We start from the raw sequence: 18,979 nt of genomic DNA on the forward strand, positions 1-18,979 counted from the left end.
AGCTGCCGCCGGCCGAAGGCCGCTGTCCTCTATCAGCCGCCGGTCTGAGGGATCCCGCGTGAAGCGACAAAGCCAATATATGTATATATCTATAAAGTTTAAATCTGTCAAATGCTGCTCAGGCTATCTCATTCCACAGAGAAGAACTAACCCAGTGCTCAAAATGCGTTCTTAGCAGCGTGCTTCCCACCCTTCCCTTTGCCAGGATGAGGCCGTTTCCACCAGTTCGCAAATTTGTGCTCGTTTCTCTTCCTTTGCCATTTCTCGCAGTGTGACTCGGACTGTGGCACTTATGGTAAAGTAGGAGCCGCCGTGCACCATCAGCCTGTCCTTATCTCGCTGAACAAACTTAAAACTACCGCTCCTCTTCCTTCCCCAAATGGATTTTGCACGCTTTTTAACTACAGGAAAATATTGTTACTACCCTATGAGGAGAAATGACAGTGCTACCGCCAGTAGTTCATTTACTCGTGCTCTAGTAGAAGGAAAACTGACCAAACTGCATTTTTAGCACAGACCGGAAAATTCTGAAAAACACTTGCAAGTACTCAGGTGTATTTGGGGTTACAGCTACAAGGTGGTGCTTTAAGCAAATTAGGCATTTAAATTCCTCATGCAGAGGCATACAGCTGCAAAAGGCAGAATTACAAGGCATCTTCTGGAGTCCCATAGCCTGCTTAAGATGCTGATAAAATGCCACGGCACCCAACCTTGGTGGCTGACTGAAGCTGTTGGAGAGCCTAACCTGAGAAGGCTTCCCAAGAAGAAGAAAGCTGAGAAGCTTGACGAAGGTGGGGTATGTGAGAACACAGGCACACAGAAGACCCTTAGAGAGTAGATTAGTCAACTCAGGAAATGTAGTTTTGGATATTATAAAGCAAAAGTTGTCCTTCTATCATGTAGACTATCATGAAAGCACAAGTGAAGGCAACAACCTCCATTACAGCAAAACACTAAAAGAATGTTAAAGGAACTATTGTATCCTAATTCAGCGCTACATATTTAATAGAATTTACATCTCAACACATCCTCATAAAACAATATAGCATTACTGTCTCTGTCTGTCGTGCAGCGGGAAATTCAGAGTACTGTACAACTTAACACGTGGTTCAATCCTTTGCCAACAGCTCATATTCTCAGGCTAGCCCTTTCTCAGGGCAGAAAAGCATAAACAAAAGAGAGAAGTAATGACAGAAAATGCTTCCTTTGCGTGCTGCCTCAAGTTTATTCAAAGCAATGACAGTTGAGAAGAAAAAAAAAAAAGCAAAAGAAATAAAGCTGAAAAGAAATTAAAACAACAACATACTGCTTTTTTTTTTTTTTAATTAAAAATAACCAAACCCAAAGGTAACTTGTCTTGGTATGTACAACTTCTTTAAACACAGGTTGGGGGGAGCACCTTAGAGGCTTCAAAAGTTGGCTCCAGTAAGGGGGCAAACCCTGAGGTGTGTTTTCAGGCAGTATTTTTTGAATAGCATCCTACTTCATATTTATCCAACAGGGGAAAAGAGGAGGGAAAAAAGGAGAAGAAAAGAACTTCAAGTCTCATGGAAGCGTCCTACACTTCCAAGAAGCAGAAAGGAACGTAAATTTTTCAGTTAGTTCTTACATATAATGTTCCTTTAGAATGATGTAAAGGAGTCTGAATTTAAATTTATAATTCAAAATTATAAACCCATCTTAAGTTTCACGCATTTGCATCAACACTGCATCATAACTGCAGCCATACCAGAATCTCACAAGGAGTAGTAACGCTCCACGCTTACAGGCAGGACAAGCAAAGGCAATTCAGCAGCTAGCACAACTAACACAGAAATGTGGCAAGTTTACTGCCAACGCCTAAGATTCCTCTGCTCCCTACTAGCTTTCTGTGAAGTTAGTTATTTCAGGATATACTAGATTAAAATTACACAAGTAAACTAACTCAACACTTTAGAAAATCTGTTTTAATACGGACATCTCATAAATAAATTGCCCTAATGCATTGCTAAGCTGCATACATGACATCTGAATATAGAAAATTGTAGGCTTAATTTGGAACTATCAAAAGCAAGAGCCCAACAAAGTTCTTGTGCCATGTGTGACGGCAGCACAACTACACTCAGTACAAAGAAAACTGTGGAACCTACGCTATACCTTGCTGTTTTGTAAGAGAAGGAAGAAAGCTCGTCGTTTAGCCCATGTTTTCTCAGTTGTAACACATTCCTGGAAGTATGTAATTTTTCATTTTTTGTTTCAATTTAAATGTAAGGAAATCTTTAAACCAATCTCAAGTATTTAACTAAAGTGTTTATGTGCTTGCTTAGCGTTAAAATACCTGTCTTGACTCTCAAATTAATGTTTCCTGTGGGGTCTTACCCTAAACAAATCGATCCCCATGCCTACTCCTATTGAAAAAGCTCAGCTAAACCCCCTTTTTAATAAAAGGAAAGAGACAAATTTGTAACTGTCATTTTATTTGTGTCTGAAAATCATGACAGTAGTGCCAAGGGTCTTTGTTGCATTGGGCACATTACAAGCCGTAAACCCAGTTTGAGAGCTGGGATTTCACATGTGGATTTTTGTCCTTAGTACAGGAGTGAAGTTACTGACTCCTCCCTGCTAGATTTAGAAGGTAAAAATGCCACAGAATATGAAAAGGTAAAATATACTGAACAAAGAAGGAACTATAATTTTCTACTATAATTTCACTCTGTATCCAAAATTGCAGACATACCCCCTCCCCACAAGTTTATGGTATCCAAAAGAAATTACATGAATTAATTACAAATTCCAATGTCTTTCAAATGAAGTAGTTCACCCAGCCACAACCTCAAAGTAAAAACATAATCCTGGTGTCAGTGAACTTTCTTGAAACAATGAAGCTGTAGAGCTTGTTGTTCGGCAGAACTAGTATTTCTTGAGGCTGAAGTGAGTACAGTGGAATTACGAAGACATTCCTTTCTCCATTCACAAATATCTCCCTAAAGAACATCTCATTGAAAACAGGAAGCCACCCTCTGCTTGATGATTCAAAATTCTGAAAATAAATGGTTTTAGAAAAGAAAAACAAAAAGCAAAAAAAAAGAAGCAAAATCCACATTTATCTGTTGTTTGAAGCTCAGATATTGCAACACTGGGAACAAAATCAAGACTACAAACCAACTTTGCTTATAGTTCCAGACTACAAATGTAAAGTTTCCAACAAATATAAGTATCATTCCAGAGTTTTACTTTCTAGAACAAAGAAATTAAATGTGGTTTTAAGAATCTTCAAGCTGTTCATAAGTCTTTCAAAGAAAAGTATAAGGTGCTTGAGACTCAGAAATAAGAACCTAATTTGATTAAGAGCTCTGCTTCTCTAATGGTACCTTAGAGAACCACGTGCAGCTGCATTTTGTTACATATTTGAGCAACTTTTTCTTTGCTTTTATTCTACTCCCCATATACAGGCAAAATAAAAGCTATAAATTGAAGTATAGCGTAATGCTGTAGGAACAGCAGTTTAACATTGGACAAAAAGCTTTCTGCCTATGCTGTGCTTGGCTACATCTTCATATTACAATTCAAAAAGCAAGAGTTGCAGACAGCTGTATATAGACTATTTATTTTTGACAATTCACATCTAGAAATAACTTTCTATAGTTGAGATGTCTAAACGGAAGTCTATCTAGAACTAGTACAGTATTGTGGCAAAATTTCTCCCTCTAAGTTATTCCCCAAACTGGCAAAGGTTAGAAAGTTTTTGAAAAAAAAAAAAAACAACCAAAAACTTAAAGTTTGATTCATCCATAGGGTGTTTAAAAAGAAAATCCTCATCTTTAGTGTTTATCCATCAGGAAACAGCAACTCTAGTTACACCACAAAAGGAGAAAAACACAGTTTAATCCAAATTCCAGCAGGATTCTCCTCCCACCTCCCATTTCTAGCACTGCAACATCAGTACACATTACGAAATAATATCTAACCCTACAATACTTTTCCACAAGTTACATTCTCTTATGCAGAAGAGCAGAAGTAGTTTGAGCTTACAGTGCATTTGTTTGGACAGCTGAAAACATCTTACAAAGTCTCAAAATATTCTTGTAAATTCGACAAGTAGACATTCATTTGACAGAATAATTTGAGGATGAAGGACATTAGTAACAAGGTATAAGAAATAAATTTATACTAACAAGAAAGAGTCCTAATAGGAAGAGTGCAATTCCATGAAATAATATTTCTATATTTCAGGACATGAACATTACTGTTTCCATAGAAAGCTCAAGACATTAATTACTGATGTATAGCAATTTCAGATTAGGGTGGAAATAAAGCAGCCACAACCTTTGTGTGCACTGTAAGCATAAGCTAACTTTACATGCAGTAATACATGTGTATTAACACTGAATTTGGAAAATTACTGCATTAGTTCTCAAGCTATGAATTATGCATGTTTTCATTCAAAGCTTTATGAGAAATGTTCTGTTTCTGTACAAGTAGTTCAAGCATGAACTTAAGTGCTGGTACACACAGCAGTTATCCTGAAGATATGTAGAAGTTTGTTCAAAAATTTCAGCAGACAGAATTCTTTTCTAGAATTGGTAACTGCTTACATAGTTCCAATTCCTGTGGGGAACTGGATGTTCACTTCCTCAGCAGGAGCAGCTTCATATGCCGCAATTACTGAGAAATGAAGAAAATTCTTTCACGCATTTTTCCTTATGCTTCATATCCATCACTTCCTCGGCATCAGTTTGTCATGCATCTTCCCTTTAACAACCAGGACACTGCTCCCTTGAAGTCTGCCTAAGCTTTCAAGGAGAAAAATACTAGTTTTTAAGTATTACCTGGGTTATATGATGATTTTACAAATCCAGCCCAAGTTCTAACTATAGGGGGCAAAAAGTGTCTTTCACTTTTTAGCACATCTTTAGATGGTAAAGCCTGGAGTTTCTAAAAATTTACTTTGATCAAACCACCTCCAGTGCTGAGGAACTGTATATTTACTATTTCACAGAGCAAACAAGAATGCTTCAGTACAGAGCTTTCAGGACAAAGACTGATGTCCCCTGTAATCGGTACTCTTTGACTGGACACTGAGACCAGACCAGGGCCCCCTCTCTGATGTTATCAAAGAATTTTCTCTTCCTCCCACCCAACACCATCTGTACAGCTGCTTGGAAAAGAAACACATTAAAAAGAACACAGATAAAAGGACAGTTGGGACATAAAAGTGTTATAAGACCTGAATAAGCAGAGGCTGAAAGCGAAGGGAGGAAAAATACTGATTAGCTCATCAAGGAGGAAGGTACCTAGCGAAAAAGGAACTAGAGCATCCAGTGCTCCAGTCTCCGCTACTCTGGGGACCAATCAGGACGCAGAGAGTACTGAGAGATATTTATGGGGATCATCAACCACATGTTCTGGTTTCCAATGATAAACGAAAAGGAATTTCAGTCTTAACTCTGACTCTGCACAGTGAAAGAGCGAATTACCTCCATTAAACAATGGCGATGACTGATGAAATTACCAGCAGGAAGGATCAGCTGGGCTCCTTAATTCACTTTGGGCAACGTAAACTATCTCGAAGCTTACCGGTATTAGCTAACCTAATCTAATTGAATTTGCAGGAATGGATTAGAACAAGCTCCGATAATTCTGCGCCAGAGAAACAGGAGGTACCAAGTATTTGGGTGTGACATTCATTTTCAGCAGCACAGCCAAGATCAGGAAATCATCCACAGTCCATGCATTCCACTTCACAGTCCAACAGCGTTAACCGATATTTAAAGTCTGCAAAACTCTATACTCAATACTGCAAGAATGCTCTTCTGCAGATTTCCTTGAAACCAAGCAAATATGGTTTAGTCATGCAGAAAAATAATATTTTCTCCCAAGAGATTTGGTTTGGTTTTTTTTGTTTGGTTTTTTTTTTTTTTTTTCCTACACTAAGTCAATTTTAACAACGAATTCTTCCTGGAAAGAAGCAAAATAGCAGGCAACATATTTTCAAGTTCCCAAAACATCCACTGACAGTCTAACCTTTGAAGACAGATATGTCTGTTAGACTCTCCCTTACATTAGAACTTGGAATATTCCAAGTCCAAAACTGTAAGTGGAGTTTCATTCAGTCAGAAATTCATCCACCCTAGCACACTGGATGCTATTAGAAGAAATATCCACTGCATGTATTTGTCAGAAGACAGACATAATGGTTCCTTTTCGTTCTAAGATGTGTCAATCTGCACTGTGCAAGAGATAAAAAAAATAAAAAAAAAAATCAATATTAACTAGCACTACTAAAACACAAAACATTCAAGTAGTATATAACCGTAATGCAAGCCCTTGCATGGCAATCCAAATTTATTGAACTACTGATGCTAAGTCATACAAAATTGCACCACTTTAATTAAGGCTTTTAGTTTACATTTGGCCACCTCAAAGCAGTTGTAACATTAGGTTGGTCAATTTAAATACTGTGGCTCCCTGTTGGATATACACACAATCTTTACACCCAAACGTTAATGCATACAAAGCAACAAGGCATTGTTAAATAAATCAGCAAAAGTTAATTACTGCAACTTAGGCCCTGTGACCAATTACACATGATTAAAATTACTTCCCACATTCACATCCACAGTACTCTTCCACCATTTAACATCTCAACCAAAACGTTACACATGTAAAACAATCACTAACAGGCAAAAGTACTAAACCGGTATATTTGGTATTGCAAATACACTTATGCATGAGCAAGCAAGGGAATTCACAGTGAGAATCTACAGCTGCAGAAGCCCAAAAATGATTTACAAAAAATTGTTAAATCATTAAAAAATCGTTTTAAAATATACACTTCTTGTTGTAGACCCCCACTGTACACACAACTATAAACATTGTTCCCTATGTAAACAAGGAAAAGGAAACATACAATAAAAGGTTGAAAAGTCTGGACATTTCCTTCCCAACAGATATTAAAGGCCATGTCTTTAGTCAGACGTTATACTGAAAGGACTCTTAAAGACTAGATCACTGTCTCCACAGGTTTTTCCTAAAATTAAAAAACTAGATAGCTGTTGTGTTAATCAAAGCGCTTTTGTACAATACGATGATGATGATCCTGTATTTCTTTAAAAAAGTTACAATAAGCTACAAATACCGATGAAGCAAAGTTATCTGGAGTAGTCTATATAGGAGCTCTTTGGACTTTCTTTTATTATGCTAAAATAGTGGTGCTTTTAGGATTTACATTATTGTACTCTCCAATAGAAAGTGGGGATTGTTGAAGTATACAGTACAGAGTTTTCATACATGTACAACATTGGTGGATGAACAATGTCTCTTATCAGTAATACTGGATGTAGGCTCTGGTTTTACCAGTTGCATACACTTAGAATATTTATAAGTAAAAATCTCTCGTGACACTGGAAAGTGATTAGAATGTGCAAACTGATGTAGTAGCTTTCATCCATTTCTTAAAGGGTACCACCACAGGAAAGTCCATTTAAGATGTTGGTAGGTTTAATAAAGTTGGAATGCTGGCACTGTTGAATTGGGCAACAGTTCTTCAGACCTGTAAAAACAAAACAGGAGGTTAGTACTAGTAACAACTGTTTGTCATGCCTCTTTAGTTAAAAAGAACTAAAGCAGGAACTAGCCAAGTTCTTAGCAAACAAACTGAGAAAATAACCTTATCACTTCTCCTCTACTAATATAATTTTACTGTACAGATACAAATAACAGACTATCTCAATTAGTAAAACTGAATTGGGATACACATGGTAATCCAAGCTGAACTGTGGTAGTAGTATTTGATGGGTGGGACCAGTTTTGCTTACAGTATGACCGTTCCAATGGCTTTAAAAGCAAAAACACATTTGGAGGATCAAAGCTCCTGAATCAAAAGCCCTGTTAAGGAAATGCAGCACCCATTTCTACCATCTTCAGCTAATGCTTTTGGAACCCTCTCAGTTTTACTTTGAACTGATTCAAGTTGTTCAAATTAGGTAAGTTTTAATATCGGTATCAAAAAGAGTTAAACATGGCACTATCTGAATATTAATAAAAGCCTGCGATTTATGACAGTGAAGTGTCCTGCCAGAATCCTCCAGTATCTCAAATAGGTCTATCAGATATAATACGATATAATAATGGATCATAGCGATGAAGCAACTGAACCACTCTAAGTCCAGTAAAATTGAACGGAATCAAGATGAACGGACAACCTGCATAATGTCAGGTCAATCAAGACAGACCTCTGCCCATACTAACGCTTAGAAGTGGAAAGGGGGAAACAACCTCCCCCAGAACAAGTTGCAGAAAAAAAATCATGCCTGCTGACTAACTTCTAAAAAGGCTTGCTAAACAGCAAGCTGGAGCTTGCTTGAGCCTTCAGCAGCATTCTTAAAGCGTGGATTTAGTCATGTAGAACATTAGCCAACTGCCAACAAGTCAGAAATTGATCTAGTAACCAATAGCTCCAGGTCAAATATTTGGAGTGTTACAATGATCCCTTCACCATTCTCTTCCAAATGTACTAAATACAACACAGCCTTCAAAATATACATATAGTCCAAAGAAAGCAAGCTAAATTCCTATGACATCATGCAAATATATGCAGGAGTTCAAAGCAGAAAGTGACATTTTAGCATGTAAACTGCAATATTTTACAGTGTGCATTCCTGATAATTGAGCTCTTGCGGTATATTCTATCAGCCTTTAAAAAAGAAAACCCTGTTAAAGTTAAAGTTTTGGAGTATCAGAATGAACACCCTTAATTTGAGCTCCACCAACCCCTTAAAGCTTGAAAAAAAAAAATGACACTAGTGTGAAGTGTATCTTGCACATATTTGTGGTTCTGACTTTGGAATACCAAAATAAAGACCATAAAAATTTCTATGATAACGTAAATCAAGATTTTTTAATGCTGTTCTGCATCAACAGCCACCACAGTTGTTTAGGGTTTTTTTTGTTATTGTTTTGTTTGTTTTTAATAGCCATAATACACAGAAAATTTTAAAACATTTACCTGGCTCAGAGCTACAGTACAGCTATGTATTAAAGTAGCTGACATGATGACTTTTTGCGTGCTTTTCCAGGCACTGGAGTTTTTCTGTTAATTTGTCGCACAAGGTCATAAAAGATCTGAGAATATAAAAATCAGTTGGTTATTGGAATTAAGAGGCTTCTCTCATAACCTTAGCCTTCAATCTTCACACATAATGTACTTGCATACTCAAGAACCTCTGTAAATATTTAGTTAACACAAAGCCAGGAAGTTGAATTGTATACTTTATTAATACCTGGTTGGTTTTTTTTTTCCTGTTTGAGATAATAGTCTGCTAAGGATTTTCCACTTTCAATGAAGCAAACTGGAAAGGCATCTGTAATTGCAGCTGTGTAATCACTGGGTCAGATTTATCTGAACATGCATGATATATGCCACAGTGATCAACTACTATATGCTATTACTTTCAATTTAGCAATGAGGTTAAGAAACAGGCCACAGCTTTCTTCTAACTCTAATCAGTCTAAGGATATTCTTTTAAAGAAAGTTCTAATAAGTTTTAACTACAAATTTTCATGTTAACTCAATTACACTGCATATTCAGTATTTGAATGAGATCATGCTTTTCCAGATACTTTAAAAATACTAAAGTCTAGAGAATTAATTCAGCAGCCTCTCTAGGACTACAGCATGACAGAAGCGTAACATTTTCTAGGAAAGTAACTCATGTATAAGACTCCTTCACACTTTGAGTCTCCTAGAATTCTAATTAGAACATGATTTTGTTGAAAGGCTAATTTAAGACAAGTCTACGTTCTACAATTAAACAGCATCTGTTTTGTTCATAATTGACATTGTTCCAATTATTTCTGCATCCCCTAAATCACGGAAGTCCTCATACTAAAGCCATCCTAGCAGTTTCCTAAGCACTGGCTGCAATGCAGCAAACATTCTAACAATGGCTTTTAGTATTTGATGGAAATAAGTTCTACTTTATTAAACGTAAGACTTCTATATAGCTCAGCTGATTAATTTGCATTTCAGAAAAACTGAAAAGTTTCCAGAAATTCCCAACTCATTAAACACTCATTACTCATTTTTAAAATCAGCTGTGCTTAAAACCACCGTACTTATTTGATTACATGCAAGTCTTGCACAGCGGCCCTATCAACTCGACTGATGCAGCCAACAATGTTTTCTAGAAGACACAATGAATTGCAGGGTTTATCATAATATTCAAGCTGTTCCAGAAATGTAAACACCAACACAGCTGCTTCTTCTAAAAATTTTTGTATCCCCTTCTTTCTGCTGGCACACACATTGGTTAAGAAGGCATGCACTATGGCAGGTCCCAAAAATGTACATTTGATCAGTCACCTAGCTCCTGCTAAATAGCTAACTAACTAGATAGTAGAGAGGTTTTTGCTTTCCTTTTTCTCTACAGAGTACTTATTTAGGTCTCTTCTCTGATGAGCTGCTAATTTGGACAAAACCCTTATGAGTTTTTGTCCTTACTATCTCAAATAATTTAATACCAAATAACTTAAATCAATTCGTTTTAAGGACTTAACTCTCTTAAATATTTTTTTTTTAAAGTAGTCTAGCAGTATGTTCTCAGTGGGTAGAGATTATATCAACTAGGGAATGTAACAAAAAAGTATTTATCCCAAATTCATATGAATATAATTTAAAAGTAATTATACTAAAATTGATGCAATTTGAAAAAGTCCTAAGTCAAAGCTAAGTACATCCCTTAATGCAAACACCTCAAAAATTCTCACAATAGTAGGATACAGTTTTGTCCATTATAGTGAATGTTATTAGTCATTTTGTTAGTTTTTCTTGAGAAACAGTAATGTTTGGTTACCAGAACAGTGTCCCATCCTTCTCTCCCTGCCACCCCTCCCCCCATAGGTAGTGTGCCTTACCTCATTAACATTTATCTTTGATTTTGCAGAAGACTCTAAGAATGCACAGTTATTCCATTGCCTTGCTAGGTTCTGACCTTGTTCCTTTCCCACAACTCTTTCATCTTCCAAGTCACACTTATTGCCAACCAGAATCATAGGCACCTAAAACCAATTTAATACCAGCAAAGAATTCATTAAAAATTTGGGAAGGCACAATGTAAACGCACACTTAAATCTCTACCTGAATCCTTACAGAATCCTGACCTCCAGAATAATCAAGCTCTGGTATAAAAGAAACTTAAGTTTCTAGTTGTGGGAGACTTTAACCTTCAAATCAAAGTGACTGCATTTTTTGCCTGATGTTTGGCAGGGTGGAATGGTTCGAGGATTCTGTACACTGCTAATTGAGAAAATCTCACATCTTCTAGAAGACCTAATGAGATTTCATTCTTAGATATTTAAGGTATCAAGAAGTCTACTGAAGAATCTGCTGCAAGATTTTTACATGTTCAGAAATCCTGGAAAAGTGGCCTGTACTGGGTAACATGATGAAGAATGCTAAAGCTCCTTTCGTCATTCCTCTGCTCCTAGTGTATCTGCACTCCTTTCAAGAGCAGTTTGTTCACACAGTCCTCATTAGTAAGCTGATGCACACAGAGGAAAGAAACATGCTAGTTTATCAAACTTACTAACTACAGAAAACACTGAATTGACCTCGTGGCAAGAAAAGGCAATCATACAAAGTGGGGTTTTTTCCCTTCCTTTTATTAATTTAAGGACATAGTTAAGTTTCTACCAAATTCAAGTGTTGAAAAAAGGTTTACAATATTTTGATCATTTAATCCCGTTTCTGTTAAAAAACACACTTTTACTGCTGTTTCACATTTGAAAAACCTTTCTTCCTTTTATTAAGGGACTACTAAGTATTCACTTCCTACAACCACAGTATTTTTTTTTAATAAATTTTACAGTTTATAGCTTTAGTAATGTTAAGAGATGGGTATTGAAATTGTGTGGAAATGGTATGACCAAACTTACTTGCAAGCACACACACAAAATATAAAAGCTACATAACATGCAAGTTTAAAGCTTACAGTATTGTCTTCCATAAGAACTTACAATTTTGTGCTTTTAAAATACCATAAACAGTAGGCATATTGGAAAGAACTGAACTGTAGTTTTGTTGTTTTTTTTTTAACCTTCATTGATAGTAATTGAGGTAAGAATAGAGTTGCTTTAGAAATGTTTTCCGCAGTACTAGTGAATAAAGTTATATACAGTTTCAAAGAAGAGTATTTTAAAGGAAGAGATTAAAAAGAATTTTCTTTATATACCACATGACAATTTACAATTTCTCTAGTTTGCCTTAAGAGTCACATTTCTGTACTATGCATCTACTGGTTGATTCGTCTCTTAATTTAAAGCTTAGAAGCTATCCAATCAGTGTATACATTACAACATCTGTAATGAAATCTGTAAATTTAAGTATTATGGATTTTTAGAGATGCTTACATCATCAGTGTCTTTGACTCGAAGAATCTGTTCTCTTAGATCCTGTAAATCATTAAACGTGGACTGTGCTGTGATGGAATATACTAATGCAAAACCTTGTCCATTTTTCATGTATAGGTCTCTCATTGCTGTAAACTGTTCCTGTAAGTAAAAAAAAAACCCACAAAACATATGTTGCATTCAGTTTGCACTTTCATTACACAAACTGCCATATACTTCAGGTCACAAAAGGATCACAAGTATGATGCATTTATGCCCCCCCCCCTTTTTAAACCAGCCGTTATTTTACTGGTTGACTATAAACTGAACTACTAAATAAATCTGGTTTAGAACATTGTCTGGGGCAGCTGAACAATATCTAGATATTGCCAAGAGTGATATCCTGGAGGAGGTGGGAAATCACAGAAACTAAAGTAATTTCTAAAGAGAGGAGATACAGTAGAATGTACAGTGTAATCTGTAGATTACAGAACTTACATAACTCTCAAACCCTTCCCTTACATACCAACTTTTTCCCCTCTCCTGACCATTCTTCAAAACACGTGGTAAAGTAAATGCATCCCTTTTCAGCCTCCATTTCATATAGTCTAGGCACTTTACTATGTTAAATTCTACTTTAATTTTCAAGGAGATTGACTAGAGAATGGAGACACTCAGACTCGTCACATTTCCTAGATCACAGTGACAACTACGATATGGCAGACTCACTGGTGCACTGCACAGCAGCATTAGGACTTCTCCCCATTTGAAAACTCTCACCAGTATGACTATGGAACAGCATCTGCCTTTCTCGCATTGGTGACTCTGCTATCTTGTGACCAGTCAATCACTCACCGAGTCCCTTGCTGTATGTCAGATGAAAAGCACAATGTATTTGGACAAAACAGCCACTCGATCTTCCTGTAGTTTTACATGGCCTCACTCTAATATGGAATTTAAATAAATTATTATTGGACCAGCTTACTATTATAGTTCAGAGAACACATGCTACACTCCAAGGGTCTTGAGCTTATGCTTCCTGGAATCAGTGAAGGAAATGACTGCTTTCAGTAGATTTTGGAACAAGTCAGAGAAAAACCTGACCAGTATGCAAAGGGTCAGCATAAACCCTGTGCTTTGAGTTCACATAAGCTGACTAAAGCAATACTATTTTTATCCCAATGTCAGAGTACATCTCACACAAAAGAAAAAGGAGAGGAGAAGAAAGCGTGTATGCTCTACAGAGAATCAAACCTGAGTAACCATCGGGCCTAAATTTTCCTCTGGGCAGTATCAACTTAAAAGAGCAGCACAACCTCTTAATATTCTCAATCTCATGTCTCCCCTGTTACAGAACACGAGCTCACAGGAAACTTGCAATTCATCTTCTGCAATACTCAAGTTTTGTTTAAATACTAATATGTTAAAGAACATCCTTTAATCCAATGGACTGACCACAGTTACTCTTTAAGAGAATGAGGAAGGAAATGTGTCATCATTTACATCCCTACAGCTTTTGATGGTACTAACACTGTACATCAGTATTTAGGGAAGTTGGTTTTACATACCGTTCCTGCAGTATCTAAGATTTCAAGCATACACTGTTGTGCATCTACTTCAACTTGCTGTCAAAAGAGAAAGATGTGGTTAGAGTTTTTCCCTTTGCAGCTCCCCCCTCTGAAGACACCAGGAATTGTGTGATCTTATAAGCGAATTAATAATGCATAAAGCAACATAATGGCTTAAGAAGTTTATATGGATATACACTTTGAAAACAGCAGGAAGAAGCCTTTCAAAGAACCCTAGTGACATTTTCAATAGCAGCGTCAGCAGCCAAGTACCACTTTGCAAAGTGATTAAGGATTTTTTGATTATTAAAAAGGAGGCTGCTAAATTTGTAATGATGGTTATCAGCAGCTAGGACAACTAACTTCTACTAGTTTCAGGGATCATTTACAGATTGAAAGGTACAGGTGAAAGCTAGAAAGCTAGAAAGATTGGCATACTAATGCTCATTTAATAGTAATTTAGATCAACAAGACAATAAGTAGTACATAGCAAACAATAAACTAAGCAAACAGGTAAGAGTGGTGTCCCCAAAACAAGTCCCTAGTGACACTAATTAGGAAACTGATCCAGCTTAGAAAAAATTGCAAAAGCAGAAGGTTTAAGAAGCCAGATCAGTTTCTGTATCATTTCAGAGTTTCTCTATCTAGTTTCTACCTAACAAAAAAAAAAAAGCCTTGAGGGCATCAAGAACATGGAAGCGCCCTCAAGCTGTCTGAAGCAAGCTACCCACATTTATTTTTTTTTCCTCCTCCTTTCAAGCTCTTGGTACACTTCCCTTGTCTCCATTTGCATGTAAAATTCCTAGTTGGCAGATCAGCACTCAGAAAGAACTTTGTGTCCCCTGTTCCCAACATATGACTATCACTAGTTTAACTTTGAGATTTTCTTTTGTAACTAGATTGGAGCTTGGAGGGTGAGGAAGAGGAGTGTTTCCACTCCTGTCACACCTCCCCCATGTCCCCTAGGGATGTAGATTCATTCAATAACCACTATTTTAGCATGTATTGCTGACAAAGTTATTCAGATAATTAAACAGCATCTGTTCTCTTTATGAAGTAGTATTTGGGGCGTAAACCAAGGCATCAAGTTTCAAGACTTCATGCTCAATTATTTAGTTCCAGACAAAAAAAAAGTCAAGCCACATCCTCTTAACTTCAAATATTTTAAAATTAGATTTAACATTATAAGTATAGAATTGCAACTGCCAAACCAATACATTTTATAGTCACTCATGTCATGAAGCAAGTTAGAATTGTAACTAGCAGTGAGGGGAAGAAAATGACTGCATAAAGCGTTGCCCATACTTAAGCAAGACTTCAACAATCTGATTGATTTGAAAAGCAAATATTCCTTGTCATTTCAGGACCAAAACCTGAAAGAAACATTTTAAGACCTTTGCTTAAAAAAAAAAAAAAAAGGAAAAAATAATTAGCAAAAGGCAAGATTTTTTAAGATGGCTTTACTTTTTCAGGCTCCATGGAAACAGTCTTTGGAAAAGAATTCACCCAGCAAACATCATGAATCTAGTATAACCTGAAGAATGTAAATATATAAAAAAGGAAATATTTCACTTTAGTACAGCTTGTGAATATTTCTGGAGTCATTTATTGGGCCTGACCCAGCAAAGGCCTACACCAAACATCAGGATAGGGTCCAAAATTCCTGCTCCTCTAATGCAGAAAAAGTAAGTGGTTATAATAGAATGTTTTGTTGCAGTTTGAGTTCTAGCTTTGGCTGGAAGCCCACACGTTTAAGACAGACTAGGATTTTTCCAGCATACAGATTTCTATGAGGTCAAAGAAAATGAGTGTGAAATTACAATTTTTCTCTCACTAATTCTTCTTCTGTTCAGAAGAGATTCCAGTGACTATAGGCTGCAGTGGCTGTTAATGCAGCCTCTTTATTCCAATATAAATGTAGTCCAGTGCTGAAAGAGGAGGTCCTGCAGTTTTTGCCCATTCCCAGCTAGGGTTTGTGCATCTTGCCTCCCTTGTATAGACACTTGCATTTTTGTGGCGACATGGTGAGCTACGTCAGAGAGTACCAGTGCATCTGAAAAGTAATTCAGCTAAAAAAAGAAAGATAGATTAAGGAACTGACACAGCTGAAAACTAATCTGCTTCACCAAATGGTTAACTCTTTTGGTAGCAGTCCAGATGTAAGCTATCTTAGCCTGGAATATTAATCATGGTCTCGGCTGAAACTGAAGAGTGAGCAATATGGAGATTCAAGATGATGCAGGCAGAGTCAGACCTTTCGGCGTCTCATGCTGAAGATGGGAAGAGAGACACTAACAGGCCGCTGTAAGTGTTTGTTCATTTATGATAGGTTTGTGTTAACTTATTAATAAAACAACAGCCCATCTAATGGAAGCATATCAAGCTATCGGTTAAATTGTTACGAATACAGTATGATGCTGCCAGTGTTCTGAAGGTGAGCACGAAGTTGTTTTTAGCAGATTTTCTTAAGTAGCAAATAAGTTTAGACCTCCAACATACAAGTCCAAATCTACCTGAAGATACTAACAACACACAGAGAAACTACTAAAAAAATGTTACTTAAAAAGTGGCAGTGTATTTTACTTTTTTTATTTGTAAAATCAATGTTCCCAATTTTGACAATAAAATTACCATTTTTTACTGCCTAGCTAGTAAGGTATTATGCTTAAAAGCACCGAAAAGGTAGTATTGAATTATTCCTTTTAGGCAGACTTTAAGAGCACCTTTACATTTCAAACTTGTTAAGTTACCTGGTATTATGTGGTATTACCAGGTATACCCTTTTTCAAGCAATGACTCAAAACTGCAGTACATACTGTCAAATATTTAAGTTTCTGTAACAATAGAGAGGTATTTTGCATACCTTTCTGTAGGAGTCTTCTATCGTAGGATCGTATTTTTCAACAAATATTCCTTGAACAAACTGTACAGTCTGCAACACAAAAGTTCTTGTAAGATTCTTCTTGTATTGTGACATCTTGTAAACACTGTACACAAATTACTGTTCTAGGTATATATCAGTTATCCATTACATTTTTGAAGGCAAATTAAGTGATTGACATAACTATAAATGATAAGAAAAAAACAGGAAGTTAGATGTACATGCCTACTTTACTACATACTGTTAGATGAAGCAATGCTACCCCTTCCTTTATCCACTCTCACTTGGAGTGTAAGAATTAAGGCATGCATTGATTTAAGGCTTGTCTAACTCTTGGAATCATTATTAGTTTTTAGTTGAATAGGATGCTATACAGCTGCATGGCTCTTACATTTGCATTTAGAACTACTGCATTTTCTGCTACTTATCTGCTAGCACAGGAATTAGTCAAAAAACAACTGCCAGCATTTACTAGTCTTAACTAGACTCAGTAGGATATTCCTGTGTACCTAGCACGTAGGACGTTTTTAGCACAAGTCAAATGGAACTTTAAGACTCAATGGCCAAGTCAGAGCAGACAGGTTCAAATCCAGAAATGCTGCAGCAAGATAAAGAATTCAGAGGTGAAGGAAAAAGTTCTTTTACAATCTAACATGATTTGTCATTTAAGTTTTCCTTTAGGAACTGCTTTGCAAGAGATTAGTTCTTACCTGACAGAGTGGACCTCTAGACCTTACTTTATGATAAGGTGCTCAATTAAATTGAAAGATGTAAAGTTCTTAGGTGGTCCAAGAACATATTCTGTGAACTTTTTCAGTGCTAGTCTAGGTCAGACTAAACTTTTCTGCAATCGTTTAACTAAAATGCATGAGCCCTTTGGTTTACAATCAACTGCTGCAGCTATACATCTACTTGCAGGGAAAGATGTAGAAAACATGTTAAAATTCCTACAAATGTGCAAATATATATTTGTATTTGCATAAAAAAATGCTAGTGCTTTAGAGATTGCCATCAAACATTAAGCAAACAGCACCCTGAAGACCTTTCTGGAGAGAGGATTTACCAAGGCCAGACACAGGCAAACTCATTCATTGTGTGAGCTTCATGAAGCAGCTTGATTTCATACAGACCTATGGCTGGGTTACCCTGTGAAGCCAGATACCTTCATAACACACAGTGAAGTGCATAGCCACAGCAAGACAGGCAAAGATCTTATCAAGCACCATCAACCACCCCTGTACAAAAATATTAGCATGTGAGAGCACAGCAATGGATGTGGATACACCCAGTAAGGGACGTGCCTATCCCAGGCAGGAACCCTCAGCAGTCATTACTTACATTTATGTTTATTTGTGCACACTTACAGAAAAGAAATATGGGTTAGTAGAGAGTGTATTAGAGAAAAAAAGAAGACATGAGAAGCCTAAGAAAACATACTTGGACTGCCTCGGAGTACTTACCAGAGCAGACTTTCCAACACCTCCAGAACCAAGAACCACTAGCTTGTATTCACGCATGATGCAAGAGATAAATCACCCTTAGTACCTAAAACACACAATAAATTATTCACCCCTTTGATCAACAGGACAACTATTTTAGCATTACTACAGCCACTGTAAGACTGCATATATAACAAGACATGAACAGTTAAACATTGATATCAACTGATAAATGCAGGAAATACACCATTATAACCACGCATAACCTAAGCAGGATGTCACTTTAATTATCACACAATATAGAAACTATGGACATTGATTCAAGGCACTAACTGCTGAACGATGCTACTTTTTCATCTAGCACAAATAAAGTAACTCCAACGTTTTCTTGTTACCACTTAAAGAACTGCCATTATTCATGTGTTATCTAACCTAATTTCATAGTTAAGATAGTTCAGACTTGGAAAGTTTTTAAAATGGAGATTTTTTTTTTTTTTATCCCATGAAACAGTATTTTACGGAAAAGGCAATAACAGGTTAAGACTCTCTGTAATAAAGACTCCAGTATCATGATCTTGCCAAAATATCACAGATATTTCAACGAAAGTGCACAAGTATCTGGAAGAACTGCTCACACCCACATCCGCACATCACTTTCACAGAGGTGTCTGGATGGATTAATTTTTATTTATGGCAAGGAGGAATCAGGCATAGAAATTAATTTA

At 36.6% G+C, this 18,979-nt stretch overlaps 1 protein-coding gene across 1 annotated transcript; it reads right to left on the reverse strand.

Moving 5' to 3' along the window:
- Positions 1–6,306: 6,306 nt before the first annotated feature.
- On the reverse strand, positions 6,307–18,362 carry RAP1B (RAP1B, member of RAS oncogene family). The gene is made up of 7 exons (XM_009887801.1): positions 18,276–18,362; positions 16,798–16,866; positions 13,935–13,991; positions 12,388–12,528; positions 10,894–11,037; positions 8,987–9,102; positions 6,307–7,531 (listed from the first exon to the last, which is right to left on the reverse strand). Exons 1-6 carry the CDS (start codon positions 18,330–18,332, stop codon positions 9,016–9,018), a joined length of 555 nt encoding a protein of 184 aa, XP_009886103.1. The 5' UTR covers positions 18,333–18,362; the 3' UTR covers positions 6,307–7,531; positions 8,987–9,015.
- Between the last annotated feature and the right edge of the window lie 617 nt (positions 18,363–18,979).

Source organism: Charadrius vociferus, unplaced genomic scaffold (assembly GCF_000708025.1).
Source record: "Charadrius vociferus isolate BGI_N301 unplaced genomic scaffold, ASM70802v2 scaffold125, whole genome shotgun sequence".
Taxonomy (NCBI): Eukaryota; Metazoa; Chordata; class Aves; order Charadriiformes; family Charadriidae; genus Charadrius; species Charadrius vociferus.

Excerpts from the sequence above, each read along its gene's own strand:
- RAP1B (XM_009887801.1), bottom strand. The coding sequence starts at position 18,332 with ATGCGTGAATACAAGCTAGTGGTTCTTGGTTCTGGAGGTGTTGGAAAG. Across the intron at positions 13,992-16,797 it reads TAGAAGACTCCTACAGAAAG|CAAGTTGAAGTAGATGCACA; the intron begins GTATGCAAAATA and ends CTCTTTTGACAG. Across the intron at positions 11,038-12,387 it reads GAGTCAAAGACACTGATGAT|GTGCCTATGATTCTGGTTGG; the intron begins GTAAGCATCTCT and ends AATTGGTTTTAG.